At 45.0% G+C, this 15381-nt stretch overlaps 6 protein-coding genes across 6 annotated transcripts; 3 read left to right on the forward strand and 3 right to left on the reverse strand.

The window, feature by feature from the left end:
- Positions 1-1744: 1744 nt before the first annotated feature.
- On the forward strand, positions 1745-2550 carry ANOM_010352 (cyclin-dependent protein kinase regulatory subunit CKS1; the record flags this gene model as incomplete). The annotated part of the gene is made up of 5 exons (XM_015555608.1): positions 1745-1834; positions 1922-2076; positions 2131-2277; positions 2343-2401; positions 2454-2550. Coding segments are annotated over 5 exons (504 nt in total), but the record flags the coding sequence as incomplete, so codon positions are not given.
- A 225-nt stretch (positions 2551-2775) lies between these two features.
- Positions 2776-3700, reverse strand: ANOM_010353 (DsbA family protein; the record flags this gene model as incomplete). Its single annotated transcript, XM_015555609.1, has 5 exons — positions 3560-3700; positions 3482-3501; positions 3021-3422; positions 2916-2963; positions 2776-2853 (listed from the first exon to the last, which is right to left on the reverse strand). The coding sequence occupies exons 1-5, from the start codon at positions 3636-3638 to the stop codon at positions 2776-2778; spliced, it is 627 nt and encodes a 208-aa protein (XP_015401550.1). The 5' UTR covers positions 3639-3700.
- Positions 3701-4210: 510 nt separating this feature from the next.
- On the reverse strand, positions 4211-5763 carry ANOM_010354 (uncharacterized protein; the record flags this gene model as incomplete). Its single annotated transcript, XM_015555610.1, has 4 exons — positions 4211-4853; positions 4905-5046; positions 5099-5424; positions 5479-5763. Coding segments are annotated over 4 exons (1269 nt in total), but the record flags the coding sequence as incomplete, so codon positions are not given.
- Positions 5764-6407: 644 nt separating this feature from the next.
- Positions 6408-7806, forward strand: ANOM_010355 (DUF3844 domain-containing protein; the record flags this gene model as incomplete). Its single annotated transcript, XM_015555611.1, has 4 exons — positions 6408-6732; positions 6785-6960; positions 7021-7164; positions 7216-7806. The coding sequence occupies 4 exons, from the start codon at positions 6408-6410 to the stop codon at positions 7804-7806; spliced, it is 1236 nt and encodes a 411-aa protein (XP_015401554.1).
- Positions 7807-10668: 2862 nt separating this feature from the next.
- On the forward strand, positions 10669-11618 carry cyp3 (putative peptidyl-prolyl cis-trans isomerase; the record flags this gene model as incomplete). The annotated part of the gene is made up of 3 exons (XM_015555612.1): positions 10669-10786; positions 10977-11317; positions 11368-11618. Coding segments are annotated over 3 exons (624 nt in total), but the record flags the coding sequence as incomplete, so codon positions are not given.
- Positions 11605-15093, reverse strand: ANOM_010357 (alanine--tRNA ligase; the record flags this gene model as incomplete). The annotated part of the gene is made up of 6 exons (XM_015555613.1): positions 11605-11901; positions 11959-14367; positions 14428-14463; positions 14537-14563; positions 14627-14772; positions 14838-15093. The coding sequence occupies 6 exons, from the start codon at positions 15091-15093 to the stop codon at positions 11728-11730; spliced, it is 3048 nt and encodes a 1015-aa protein (XP_015401552.1). The 3' UTR covers positions 11605-11727.
- Between the last annotated feature and the right edge of the window lie 288 nt (positions 15094-15381).

Below are 15381 nucleotides of genomic sequence, written 5' to 3' on the forward strand. Positions count from 1 at the left end.
CTGCTTCTTTCAACCTTTTCTTTCTTTCCTCGGCTGGGGAGCAAATGAAACGGCCAGTGCTAATCCATGGTTGGTTAAAGCTAATTAGATAAGCCAGAGTTCAACTAAAGTAGTCGGTAGGCCGGGGGCTCACTTTTGTATTCCATACAAAATAGCATATTTTTAAATATTGATATCTTAACCATTTTAAATTCTATCTACTTTTTACTAATATATAGTGAATATATCAAAAGTACTTTTACTATTAGTATATTAAAATTATAAACCGATCTATTCAAAAGTGGTTGAGATATCAATATTTAAAAATGTGCTATTTTGTATGGAATACAGAGGCGAGCCCCCGGCCTACGTGAGCCTCCCGCTTACCGACTACGTTAACTAGTTATCTAAAAAGATTTTCCATCATGGGGAGCATTCCCATGTAGCACTAACATACAACCCTACAACAAAACTACTGACAGCAAGTACTGTATTGTAGAAGCTTTCTACTACACAAGAATTACTACAGGTAGATTCCATGATTTCACAAATTAGCTGTGGCATTTATTGATTCGATATATACCTTACCTTACACGCAGAATAGATAATAGATTTTTATTTGTATGGAGTGGCATATAACGAGATTTAGATTTTGGTACCCATTGCTTGTACACCACCACCACAAGCTATGAGAGCAGTCGAAGGTAGGTGTCAGCCAACATCCATTAAACTATTGTGCATCACAAGAGTCACATATTTCTAACATCCCAGGGTATGTTGGTGATCGGGCGTCATTTTACACTTTAAGACTGTGATTAATTGCAGGTTGCTTGTATGTGGATCGCTCCACTCTTATAGAGAGAATTTTATGTGTAAGCCTAGCAACTGTTTGGGTAAATGAATCGAGTTCTCCTCACTCGACGAACTCTCTCAGAAGACTACTCCTATTGAGAGAATGTCGCCTCTACCACGACTCTATTTATAGCATGGAAAGTCAGGTGTATTTGCAGGTGAAACTATTATTCGGGTTATCAACATAAGTAGAGGAAGAGAAGTAGCAGTGGCATATTACTAACAATTTCCCTGGTACTACTCGGAGTACAGGGCACTGCTTGGGAATTGCTGACGCTCACATTTTACTCCTGGATGGATCAATGTGTATAAACAAGATATATTGTACAGATTAATACTTTCTCATTATTAAGGTTGATAAGTAACTATAGATTTAACTGAACATCCCGAAAGTATCATGCCCCATTACCACCCCTTACAATAAACCGCAAGCAAGAGAATCCTCCATATATAGATATAAACTTCACATAATTATGAAGCAGTTGAGCGTTGAAGGCTATAGTAGCATGCAAAGAGCATCAAGCTTTACTGTTTCCCTCGCATAGACTGCTTCAACAAGATGAAAATACAAATTGATATGGAAAATAGGAGACAGACCCAGATGTTCTTCAAAGCAATGGACTAAGACCAGCTTAGCCAATCATCTTACCGCCAGCAATACACAGGAAGACTCGGACCTGATGCCAGTGGTGATTCTTGAAATAAGGAGGCAACAGGGACAAGTAGAAACTACAATGGTGAATACTTTTTTTTGGCAGCCTTAGGCACTAAAGCGGCTAGACACCTCCACCAAGAAGCAAATGTGGGTATCTTCATTGGAGTATTTCTGTCTTTTCTCCTGTGGTCCTGATCCGATCTGCTCCCTACTTGCACCTTAAGCTGGTGAACCTCAAAATTACATCAACTCGTGATTAAAGACGCACACCAACTGCGAACAAGTCGCCAAAAAAGCTGTGCGTCAGTTACATTCCACCGAAGTCACACCATCATCGGATTTTGTTCCGTAAGTATCTATATAATAAGAACACCCATAGTTCTTGCCTATTAGCACGGCCAAGATCTATGTAAAAAGATCAGTCACAGCTAAAAGATAGTCAGCAGTTGCTGTATCCACATCATTGCACGCTTCTTGCCGTTCCAGATGGACATCGATATGAGTAGGAGGAATAAGAAGCCCCGCCTTCTGCTGGAATCTGAACGAGAAAGGCTCGAGGAATTCATCGACTCTATCCACTACTCCGCGAGGTACATTGACTCTCATATCGTAGGCTGTTGACATAAATGCTGACTTGCCCACAGATATTCTGATGATCAATTTGAATACCGTCATGTTCAGCTCCCCAAAAACATGCTCAAAAAAATCCCGGCCGACTACTTTGATAGCTCGAAGGGAACCCTTAAACTACTTTGGGAAGAGGAGTGGAGGGCCCTGGGTATTACACAGGTGTGCGGGCCCGATCACTAATATTATATTTTCATGTCACAACGTGTCTAACTGCCTCGCTGGTCAGAGCCTGGGTTGGGAGCACTACGAGGTTCATGAGCCGGAACCGCATATTCTGCTATTCAAGTGAGCGCCTTAATTTGAACTTGTTCACCTTTGGTACTAATAGTTGTGCCAGGCGTCCCCTCAACTACCAGCCACCAATGTCACAGTAAATATACCTCGAGTTCGATGGTCAATATTTAGCCTTTCTCTACTCATTTCCCCATTACTTGGACGAGCAAACGGCCGCTAAATAAGGTGCGGAGTATGCATAAGTGAGATTGTTCTTAGGCAATCAGGTGCTTTTTGCATGAAGTCTCGACAATATAATTCAATGCTGCTAGAAATTACCTCGTTTGTCGACTAAGCCACCACGCACTGCCACCAATACGACGGTTTTACTGTGCCCAGCCACCCCTATATTCTATTTGCAGGATCCTTTTGTCTAGAAGGGGTTTTCAGATCACGTTCTTGGCCAACCATTGCCCCCACTGGGTAGCAGTAAAACTGCTACTGATCCCCGGTTCTTCGATACCCTAGATGACGGTGTCAGTACATCGGGTCACCTTTAACATTTGCGCAACTAGGAATGACATACATTGAAGTATACGGTCGGAGAAACATGGACTCCTACAGCACGGTCTGCCTAATTTGTTGTGTTAGATTGGATATGTCTCATATCACCGGAGTCTTAATATCTTACTTTGACCATTTTCTTGATATCATCGGTGACATCGTTGCCGATGTTCAGTTCCCCGCCATCACTAGCTCTGTCGCTAACGGTCAAAAGCTTGAGCACTTCTCGCTCCTCCACCCCCACAAGTCCGGCAATCTTTGCCAGTCTTTCATATGTTCTATTGCGTGTTTCGTTAACCACACTGACATCAAAGAAATCTTTCTGTTGTTTGAATAAAGCGGCACTGAATTCCCAGAATTTCTCCGGGGCTACTCTCAGAATAGCCGCGCCCGCTTCATGCGTTAATGTTGATGATGGGTGCCAGGGTTGGATATGTTGACGAAAAATGACCTGCAGTTTGCCCCGGTATTGACTTTCAAGTGTAGGCCTGACTGAGTTGTAGAACGTATCGAACATTTTTGCGGAGAACTAAGGCTAAGTTTTAGCGTACATGCAAAAGCATAGTAGAGCCTACACCGTGGACTCACAGGACATGCATAGTCAAGATCTCAATTTGTAATATCATCAGCTAACTACCACAAATGTTAATCCAGTGCCTGACATACAGAGTTCAAGCGTGTGTTGCGGGTGTTGATCAGTACCAGCCCGCAATCTTTGACCTGAAAATTTTGGGGGAAGAGCCATTAGTGATAGTATGCAAAAGAAAAAGAGATAAGGTTAGGTGCTCTCTGATTCTGAGTTGTTTTATGGATGTGAGATGAGGTGACAGAGTACTTACTCCATACAAAGAGGGTGGGGTGATTTATCAATACCTTTACGTCATCCCACCAGATTATTTATTACTTGATAAGTCACATATGGCCTGCCGAAGACAGTACGGCCAACAGATTACGAGGTATAAGCTACTCATAATATTCATGGCGCAGTAATGACAGCTGCACAGCATTTCAATGAGCTGGCCTTTCCGATACTTGCTGATTACTTGATTAAGCATGCTAGCATACCGTCTGAACTCCATTACTTGTGCATATCTGTATAGCTTAGACCTAATCTCAGCAATATTGACAATTGCAAAGATTATTTCGTTCAATGTCCTAGATGCCGGACGTCTGAGAGGTTATAGCATGGAGAGGAAAGCTTACAGTGTGAATGCCCAGGCAATAAAATAAGTTGAAAAAGAGACCTCGTACATACATCAAGTCCCGCATTTAAAGATACATCAGAATACAATTTGTAAAAGAAGGATGGGCAGCCGGTTAAGAGCCACCAAGCGCTTTTTGGTTGAATATGCTCACATCCTTGAGCTGCATCGAAACCAAAGACCAACTGGCCGTTGCTGGGTCGTATTCACCTTTCACGTCAACCCTGCAAAACCCTCTGGGGCCTTTCAAGCCGACAGGGCCGATAAAATAGAACACGCCACGCCGAGGACGGTGCAGTTCTCGGGCCCAACAGTCCTTCAGCCGCATCTTAAAAGCTAACGATGCTGCATACAGATCAGACCCGGGACCAAACTTTGGTAAAGGTAATCGTTGAAGTGTCGATATAATCAGAGAATGATGAAGGTCGGCGCCACCTTTGTCTCGCAAGGTGGCCCCCTGAGAACCAGTAGGTGAAGCCGACTGTGTTTCAGACTGATGCATGGGGTGCAACCCGTCTAGGGGTTGAAGCTCGGACGATAGCGTCTTATGGGACGGTAGACTTGAAGGACCTGGGGCTTGTTCTTGCTCTAAGCCTGTGATATTAAGCCGGGAAATTTGTCTTTTCACCAAGATCATATAGGCATCCTTTATGGCGAGTGCCACAGATAAAGGCTGTATACACCTCCGAAGACGGTCACCATCCTCCAGAGACATGGGTTTTGAAACCCACGATATTCCACCGTCGGTGAACTCTAGCCTACGCGTCATAAGCAAATCCTAAGGGTTGTCCTATCATGAATGCACATACCCTGAGCGCTCATAATCAGGGGGGGCGCGAGATGGAAAATGATGCACTAGCCAGAACCCTGTTACGTGAAGGGGACCCCCTAGAACGCGCGATAGTACTTCAGACTGGGAGGCATCTTTCTGAACGATCGATGCCAGCTGATCTTCACATACAATGTTTAGCCAAGGACTAAAATGCAACCGAATCGACCATACCTCTGAGATATTGAAGCTTTTCTCGATCCCGTGATGTCTTGACAAACTCTTGCCACTCCGGGTCCGATGCTGCATATAGTTCACCTTTGCGTAATCGTGGCCAGCCCAAGGGTATAAAAACAGGATCAGAATCTATTGTTCCGCTCGCAGGGTTCTTGAGGCGCCCCTCGGTATCATCTTTTCGATTTTCGCCCACACCTGTCTTCCCAGAAAGTGCTTCCTGTGTGGCATCGGCATCGTCTAGCGTATCATCAAACTGAAGAAGGACAAACGAACTCCACAAATGAAATGCGGCACCATAAATAAAAAACGTGGTAAAAAATTTCCTAATGCATATTTCAGAGGGTGGAATATCTATAGTACAACGATGATTTACTTACCTAATCCACGGCCGCTTGAATTTGACATGGCGCACATTGTTGAGATTCGAGGTCTGAGACAATGGTGGGCTAATTCGAAAAAGATATGTAGAGTTTGGAAGTAATCGCCTGAACAGAAACATTGAGAGATCGCATGTGTGGGCGCAGCTGTTCAACAAGAATGCATATCTCTTACCCGTTTCTTAGGATGCTAGAATTGGCATGCCCCTACCTTAGTATAACTGAAGAGCAATATGGAAAGAACGAGTACCGACTTGTACTCAAGGCTTAAAATATAACTATGATCGTACGAAAAGGATCTGCATAAGCGAAAACAAAGGAAAGAGAAATCAAAAGAGGAATTAAGAAGACAATAAATAAATCAGGTGTCAGGAGGAGGTATGTACACTACTATCGAGATCAAATACGGACGAATCTTGAAGCAGCCTAACATTTGAACTTTCGCCGTATATCTACTAGTAGTCGTTCTTCCGGAGTGCTTCAAGTGGTAGCCCCGAGATTCAGCACGTGATACAGACCAGCTGAGATACAGTGGGAGGAAACTGAAATTTAAAACACCCAAATACACTATAGTGTATAACTTTAGAGACCGCCTACTGTTATTGGTATTTAATGCCTGTACAAAAGCCTGTATGTCGCTTATTATTGGCTTTTATTCAGGCGGTATATATTGATGCACGAGCCACTGTTCTTACTCTGTAAATTTCAAATATCAGTGTACAGGTAGTTATAATTTGGGGTTAGTAAGAGCTGAAGTAATGTAGTTGCTATCCACCTGTACAAAGGTGCAGGTGCTTCGCCTACTTCACGCTCAAGTACCAGTTCCTGACCAAAAGGTCTACACTGAAAGTCCACGGAGCTGTCAGTCATCAAATACAGCAAGGCTTTTATCATATCAAGCGAGTTAATTGTTAGTTTGTTCGCTCGGCATGTATCCGCTCACTCGCTTCTTGAGTCTGGCATTAGCAGTCGCATCCGGAACTAGAGCTTTGGATGCTTCCATATTCACATTCGACCCATCTTCACCATGGCAAAACACAAAGACTCCGGTGATAACTGATGATGTAGCTCGGCATCTCTTGGAGCTCAGAATGAACGTACCTACCGCTTCGGTTCTGGGAAAGTGGGATCAAGACATACTCGAGGTTTTGGACAGATATGGTGGCGTGCCACGTCCGTTGTTTGGCAGTGATATCGACTATAAGGATGCTACTAGGAGCCTTGTGATTCTTGAAGGGATAGAGGTTGGACTTGGTATGTCAAAATTGCCCGTCGCTATTCAAGACAGCTGACAAGCTGTCACAAGGATCTTCTGTTCAGCAAGAGTATCAAGGGGACCTCGTGATTAGTAGCGCTTCAGCCAATGGCCTAATTGACGGTTTCCTCGACTCATCATCAGGGGCTAACTCCGACAGCTATGTTATGACCACAAGGAACTATTGTAAATTCGGTGGCGGAGTCGAAATCAGCTCCGATGTTCAAGTAAGAAAGAAATGGCTATCAGTGGGACTTTTGCTACGGCTAACTCTGGTCTGTCTGTAGACGATTGAAAATTGCATTCCTAAGGGCTCTGCATTCGAAGCGGTAGCCCATGTATTTGGCAAAGAGCTTCTCGGCATTGTGAAGCTGGCGGAAACGTGGGTGGACGAGCAGAGTTTGACAGCAGTCTTGAAGATATCATTACAAGTACGTTCTTACAATAGTTACCTTAGCGAAGCATTTATTAATCTGCGGCAGTTTCCTGATGATTATGTGGGCTCTGGCTCTGTAGCCGAATCCCTGACGTCTACTCTCCATGGTCTACGTGCTCTTTCGTCAGAAGCCAAACAAATCACAGCAGTTCTTCTGCCCACATCTAGCCAAGGTAAAGGGCCGAAAAGTAAAGTGAACCCACGAGGGGCCGTGAGACAGGAATCTGCTGTCAGATCGACTGGTGCAGCAGTTATGACGACGCTCCAGAGGCCGACACACCCAGTTTGTTTCACCTCGAATTCTTCGTGTAATGTGGCAACTGATAGCTGCTCTGGACATGGGGTTTGCCATAAAAAGTCCGGGTCAGCCAACGACGAGGCAGCTAGCGACTGCTACGCATGCAAATGCAAGTCAACCATCGTCACCAAAGAAGATGGTACTGTCCAAAAAATTCAGTGGGGAGGCTCTGCGTGCCAAAAACGAGATATCAGCTCCCCTTTCTTCTTAATTGCGGGTATCAGTATACTGGTGGTCATGGCGGCAGGTACTGCTATTGGGATGTTGTTTCATATTGGACAGAATGAGTTACCAGGTGTTATAAGTGCTGGAGTTGGCCCCGCAAAAGCGCAGAAATGATGTCAATATTATATAAACCTATTTTCAATTCCTCTTGATGCGGTCTTGAAGACAATGTGTTTTAGTTAACACATCTCAGAATTGATGTTATAGTAAGATACGAAGCTTTATTTTCCTGGTATATGCATTGGTATTCTCATCATCACGATGTACATTAGAACAAGTAGTAATAAACTGGGGAAGAGAGAGAGACAGCAGGCTTTGATTGCAGAATTCCATATCTGCTGCAAGGCTTTCTCAATAAATAACCAACTACCTTGCATACAACCTGAAAGCCCGAAATCCGTAATACCTTGCAACCATTGCGCCATTAACACCACGCGACGGGTAATAACTTTCATGAGGACTTGTGCCATTAAGCCAACAGCGTGGAACAAATGTAGATACCTAAACAGGGACTTCACACATATTATGTAAGATAAAGCTATCTTCGAATAGTGGGGTACTTCAACGTATTATACAGAATAATATTCATGTCTTTGCGTGACCTTGCACGCTGTAAATAATCGTGCCGTTGCCCGTTGGCATTCCAGATGCCATGAAGCGAGGAAGGGCAACGTTTGACGTGAATTGGATAAGGGAACTGCAACACATATTTTATGAAGCTACTCAGGCGCCGGACTGGGCTTCCAGCTGGCCAGGTGTCCGGTCGGCCGTAGAGCGAGCAGTGTCTGTCAGTTGCGGCATACTCTCTCTTGAAGGATGATTCCGAGCAGAAAAGGACAGAAAAGAAAGATTCAACGACCGAACAGGCGTAAATCTAGTCCTCCAATTTCGTCGGTTCGAAGGCTCTGGGGCTGTGCTCGACGGGTTACTAGTAGGCCGAAAGTTGTGATCTTGTATTCGCCAAAAACGCGGTGCAGTTAGCCGGGACGATTGGGTTCCATTTCTCAATGGAGCCCGTCGCTCCGATATAGCTAGGGGATTCCGAAATGGGTTAATACGCCCTCCTATAAATACTGATTGTGGTTGTGGGGGTACAGCCAATCGTGTTGTGTTACGACGGCCTGAGCGTTCTGGATTAGTTGTTTGTCCGCCAGGATCAGAGCGAGGCTTTGGAACGTAGTAATCGGCCTTGCACAAGGGACAACAAGCTCTTCGACTCGTTAACCACGGGTCCACACAGGATGCATGGAAAGCATGACCACATGTAAGCCCACGTATGTCATCGTCATCGTCGATTGTGTCAAGGCAAATTGCACACGAATCGCCTGGATTGGGCAAAAGTTCCGCTGGTACTGCGGTGCGAATTTGATTATTGACATCCTCGTCATCCTCGAGGGAATCGCAACTCTGTAACTGTTTTGTCTCTGAGCCATGGGTGGTGTCAGCCATTACAGCAAATGCTTGATCAGCGTTTTCCTTCTCTTGGGACTGTGATGATGCCGTCTGTGCATGTTCAACTGGTATAAATGACTGCGACGTGGTCGAGGTACATCGATGGTGGCCTATTATTGGTGAATTTGTTGTGGAAGAGTGTGCCCCAATAGTGGTAGAAAGAACATCATGTTCGCCTTTCAAGCTTTGCGGCCTGCTATTCGGCGCCGATATTCCACCTGCAGTTGGAAGGCCTTCATTCGCGCGCGAAGATCTCCACACTTTGTATTTGATAAGTGGAAACCGTTCGTTTACTTCATCCATACTCATCAACTTTTTCTCTCTCCTTCGCCTATGTGGTCGGGGCATGGTTACTAAATCTATCGGTTCGCCCGTTTCCTCATTGCGTAATTGGCGGTTTCGCTGGTTATATCTGAAGCAATACTTTACCCCAACAATGATCCTAGGAGTGACCAACAAGATTAGCGTACATTTCAAACACAATGCAAGCTTGGGCATACCATAGGTTCGTGAATACAACACCGAAACCAAGGGCAACGAAGAATAAGAGGGGCGAACTTGTGGGGCTTGATCTACTATCATCTCCGTTGTGATCAATACTGGTGGCAGTTGGTTGTAAACCTGTTGCAGTGGAGGCCATCTTGACAAACGAAGACGTGGTGATACTGGAGGGGTTGAGCGCAGTAAACGGTGCCGGCCGTCTCGATTGTTAGGCAGTGATATCTGGAATCCACGAGTATATTGACATGAGATGTCGTCGAGAAATCAACAACCTAGATTAACTTTATCCCTGGAGCACTTGAACGGTTTTATGGCTCTAACACGCAAAAGCGATGGGGGCAACCCGTTTCATCAGGACAGCGACACAAGGCACACACCAAATGGGAACGCGGTGGATCATCACTGGCGGCAGCTGCGCCCGGAGCTGCTGAAAGAATCGTTCCTATTGTAAACCTGGGATGTATATCGCATTTGAATCTAGAATGCCGTTGATGGAGAGAGCGATACTCCACAGGTGGGTGGTAATGTAGTAATGCGTGACCGAGACCAATGGCTGAGCAGTCAGGTCACGGGGTGGCTCATTATAATCTACTCTACAGTACGTAAGATTGCATCTCCCGCATTACTTAGTACGTACTCTGTACAGCACCAATGAGGGGAACAATTTACAGAAGTTAAAAAGGTACTCCTAGGTATGTATTTAGTGACTACCGGATTACTTTCCTATCATATCTTTGATATCACTTTGTACATATATCAAGCATGTATGTAGTACACTAAGCCGTACTCGAGGTAGAATGCTTCGGTAATAACATCGAACTAAGATAAATTTGACAGAGAATATTTTGTCATGATATAACGACAGAGGTATCCCGTATGCACGATAGACGATATATTCTCTGGCTTCCCTAATCCAATAAGCTAATTTGAAAGTGGGGTGGTATGGAGTCATTCGGCTTTTTACAATCGAGTACTCCCCAGATACGTACCTACCACAAGTTTTACGTTGTCACACTACCATCATTATTCCTCCAACCACCTTGTGGTTTCCTGATAGCACGAATCTGCAAAATGGACAGCCAAGTTACAACCTCGACTGAGAACTCCAACCCTGTTGTCTTTTTTGACATCACTCTAGGTGGTAAGTGCGGAAGATGATATTCAGAAACACCAACCTTACGGACAGAGATCCTACCGTTGAGGGATTTCTTACCTGGTTTCACCAGCACAACTCAATTAAAGATATGTAGCTATGGTATACGGAATTTGGAGCTGGGATATCTGCCTCACAAAATGAGATCTATACAGGCTGAGCATACATTATCTCACAGGAGAGCCACTGGGACGTATCAAGATGGAAATCTTTACCAGTATCACACCCCGAACAGCAGAGAACTTTCGCCAGTTCTGCACAGGAGAAAGCAAGAATTCCCAAGGACGGCCACAGGGATATAAGAATAGCAAATTTCATAGAGTCGTGTGTACATTACATATCCTCAGGGCTATGTTTCTGGGGCTAATTGATACATTAAAGATCAAGGATTTCATGATACAGGGTGGTGATTTTGTCAATGGCGATGGCACAGGTTCTTGTACCATCTATGGTGCTCCACGATTTCCAGATGAAAATTTCATTTTGAAGCATGACCGTCCAGGGCTACTAAGCATGGCAGTAAGTCCCAGTACGAAAGTCTGGGGAAGTGACGATGCTGACATGTCCAGAATTCTGGACCCAACACAAACGGTTGCCAATTCTTCATTACAACAACTGCGACGCCGTTCCTAAATAACAAACATGTGGTGTTTGGACAAGTAGTGGAAGGGATGGACGTTGTGCGAATGATTGAAAACATTCGCACAACCAGGGATAAACCCAATCAAGACGTTACCATTGTTCAGTGCGGGGAGATGTGATACTTGATCAATCAACCGGTTCGAACCTAATATATGAAGCTAGGGTGATTCCTATATTCTTTAGGTGTCGTGATCTTCTGGGCTCTCTCTATAGCACTTAACACTTTTCTTTCCCTCTCCTTGTCTATATAAGCCAGTAATATCACAATCTTGGACTGTATTTAGAGCTTAAAGCTTGAACTTGCTAAGGTAATCAGAAGCCAAGGTAATAGCTTCGTCAGTTTTGTCTGGATTAGTACCATTGCCAATAGACGTGGGCCCCTTTCCACCAGCCTTTCCACCGACCGCAGTAGAAACAATAGCTGCCCATTCGCTGGCGGAAGCTCCTTGATCGCTTATGGCCTAGTTGGAAATAAAAATTGTCAGTCCTGGACGAAAAGTACCGGGTGATGATATTACCTTTGGCACATAGCAGCCGTGGACGACACGGCCTTGGTTAGGATCCGCGGCCAAGACGTAAACCGTTTTATCCTGCAGCTTCGACTTCACATGGTTCAGGGATTCGCTAACAGCTTTTGCATTCGCTGAGATTGGAAGCTTAGTAACAAGCCAGGATTTATCTTTGTTTTCTGGGTCTTGGAAGTAGGAAGTAATTGCCTCAAGCGCCTTCTTCGATTCAAGCTTCTGTTGCGCTTTTTGCGAATCGATGATTTGCTTGTTGATATGTGCAAAGCGTTCACGGAACCTCGATTTTTGAACCGCTGAGATTAATAACTGGCTAAGGTCAACCTGGATTTGCTTCGCGCCCTGTTCCTTCTCGGGACCTAGAGCCATTGCTTCGAGACGGTCCAAACGCTTCTCGAATTCCAGGGCGACACGCTGCACTTCATGAGCATCCTCTCCGGTAACTGCAATTATTCTGCGGATGCCTTTGGCAATGCCGCTTTCTTCCAAGACAACAAGTTCCTTAATGTCGCCTGTCTTCTGCACATGAGTTCCACCACAAAACTCAATGCTAACTTTTTCCCAACGAGGATCCTTAACATTCTTGAGGATCTCCTCCAGCTCCACGCCTACAGACACAACACGAACAGGATCTGGATAGGTTTCGCCAAAAACAGCTCTGACACCTGAGATCTGTCGGGCAGTTGCGAGAGGCACCTCTTGCGAGTAGACGGCGCAATTCTGGCGAATATACTCGGTCGATATATCCTCAATTTTTTCCAGGTCTTTATCTGTAACCTGTGATTTATGTGAGAAGTCAAACCTAAGCTTCTCAGCAGCAACAAGTGAGCCCTTCTGCTCCACGCCATCTCCCAGTACTTCTTTGAGAGCAAAATTAAGGATGTGTGTGCCTGTGTGGTTATTTCTGATGGGCCACCGACGAAGCTCGTCGTATTCACAAATGACTTCATCACCAACAGAGAGAGAACCATACTTCATGAAGCCCGTATGAAGAACATACCCAGCATAAAGCTGAACGTCGCCAACTTCAAGCTCAGCCTGTCCATCAATGACAATTCTGCCTGTGTCATTTTCCTGGCCGCCTTGTTCGGCATAAAAGTTCGTGCGATCAAGGATAAGCCCAATTTGGTCCCCCTCGGGTATCTGTTTTGTGGAGGGATGAAAGGATTTGCCATGGTAAATCGCCTTAACCTGGGCAGTGATATTCCCTCTATCGAATTTCGCGGCGTCATTCGTTTTGGGAACGTCATTCATTTTCTCCAATTTTCCAAGATCATGAACATCCAGTTTGACGGTGTCGGCGGCAGCTTTTTTCTGTCCTTTACTTGCTTCCTTAGCTCTTGAGCGAGCCTCTTCGAACTCAGTGTCATCAATTCGAAGGCCACGTTCCTCTGCCATAATACGAGTCAAATCGACAGGGAAGCCAAAGGTATCATACAATCTCCAAACATCAGCACCGTGGAGTTTATCGTCTCCCTTAGCCTTAGCTTGCTGGGCATAATGTTCGAATTGCCTTTCACCACGGTCCAGAGTCTTTGCAAACGAAATCTCCTCCTCGTCAAGTATTTCCATAACATCTTGTTGTTTTCGCTTGACCTCAGGAAACATGTCACCCATCTGATCCACAAGGGTCGGTACAATCTTGGAAAAGAAATTGCCAATCTCGACCCTGAAGTATTTCCTGGCATACCGAACACCTCTGCGAAGCACCCGACGAATCACATAGCCACGGCCCTCACTATTCGGTGTGACGCCATCTGAAATGGCAAATGTCAGAGTTCGAACATGATCTGCTACAACCCTGTAAGCCGTGTCGATTCCATCCGGATCTTCAACACCGAATCGTCCCTGATACTGCCGTGCTCCAGTGATGTCCTTGATGGTTTCGAATAACGGAGAAAACACATCGGTGTCATAATTTGATGACTTATTTTGGAGTATCGAGACCAAGCGCTCAAAGCCCATGCCAGTATCGACATGCTTGTTTGGGAGGGGCTTCAAAGACCGGTCTGACTCACGGTTGTACTGAATGAAAACGTTGTTCCAAATCTCAAGAACATTGGGGTCATCCTGATTGACAAGGTTGGAGGCATTGCGTCCCCCAATTCTGTCATAGTGAATTTCACTGCAAGGTCCACAGGGACCTTGATCACCCATTTCCCAGAAATTGTCTTTCATATTCCCGGGGAGAATATGGTCTTCCGGAACACCCACTGCTTTCCATAGCTCCTTGGCTTCCAGATCGGGAGAGAGACCACCCTCTTTGCTCCCTTCAAAGTAGGTAACATACAATCGTTGCGGATCCAATCCATATATCTTTGTCATGAGTTCCCAAGAGTAATTGATTGCTTCTTTCTTGAAGTAGTCGCCAAAACTCCAGTTACCAAGCATCTCAAAGAAGGTCTGTTACAGATCCCCTATCAGTACTTGCAATGATAATAGCATGAGGTTAGATCGCCTCACATGATGATAACTGTCTTTTCCCACATCATCCAAATCCTATTATCGCTACGGTCAGTTTCTTGCCAAATAAAAAAAAAAGTAAAATCAATGCTCTGTCTTTGACACTTACATTATGCTTACCACCAGCACGGATGCACTATGAATATAAATTAGTTGTGCGACTTTCAAGGGAGAGAGGGCAATAATTTCATGTAGTAACCTTTTGAGTATTGACCGCACTCTTCAGGTTCGCAAAATCCGAATGTGGATCCACGGTGCCCAGGAAAATCGACTTAAATTGATTCATCCCAGCATTTGTAAAAAGCAAAGTTGGGTCCGAGTGAGGAACCACAGGAGCTGATGCAACTGGTCGTACGGTTCGATGTTAGCTGGCAAAAGATTGAGAATAAAATGTGTAGTATATAGTATACCGAAAGTATGTCCATTTTTTTGGAAATATTGAATAAATGCATCCCGAACAGATTTTGCAGTCCACTCAGGACTGCTTTGTAGATTTGAATTCATTATGAATGGTGGTGAGGTGGTGTTTGCAGGTAACACACTTCGATGTGGGGGAGGGGGAGGGGAAGTGTGAAGATGGTAGAATGTTCTGGGTTTTGACCTAAAGGGCGACAGCAGATGAGTCAAAGCCAGTTCCCCATCCCTCAAAAGCTTAGGGGCTCGCATCAAGCCACCCTCTCAGCGATGCATTTAGTTGCACCAAGTTGACTTCGCGCGTGCCCAGGATAGCAGATGGTAGATTATAACCCTTTTTGTTACTCCGCAGAAAGTTCTCTGATTAATTACCTGGCTGTTTGTGGTTTGGATGGCGCAGCACCCTGATGTGGGAGTTTATCACGGAACAAAGCGTCCCGCGGAGAGTGACCCTGATGGAGATCAGCCTCTAGCTAAAAAGTTTGGTCGCTTGCATATTGGTATGTCTTGCCATAGCCTTGGCTCGTTCTCTCTCTGTTT

The sequence above is a fragment of the Aspergillus nomiae genome (assembly GCF_001204775.2).
Source record: "Aspergillus nomiae NRRL 13137 chromosome Unknown contig00569, whole genome shotgun sequence".
Classification (NCBI taxonomy): Eukaryota; Fungi; Ascomycota; class Eurotiomycetes; order Eurotiales; family Aspergillaceae; genus Aspergillus; species Aspergillus nomiae.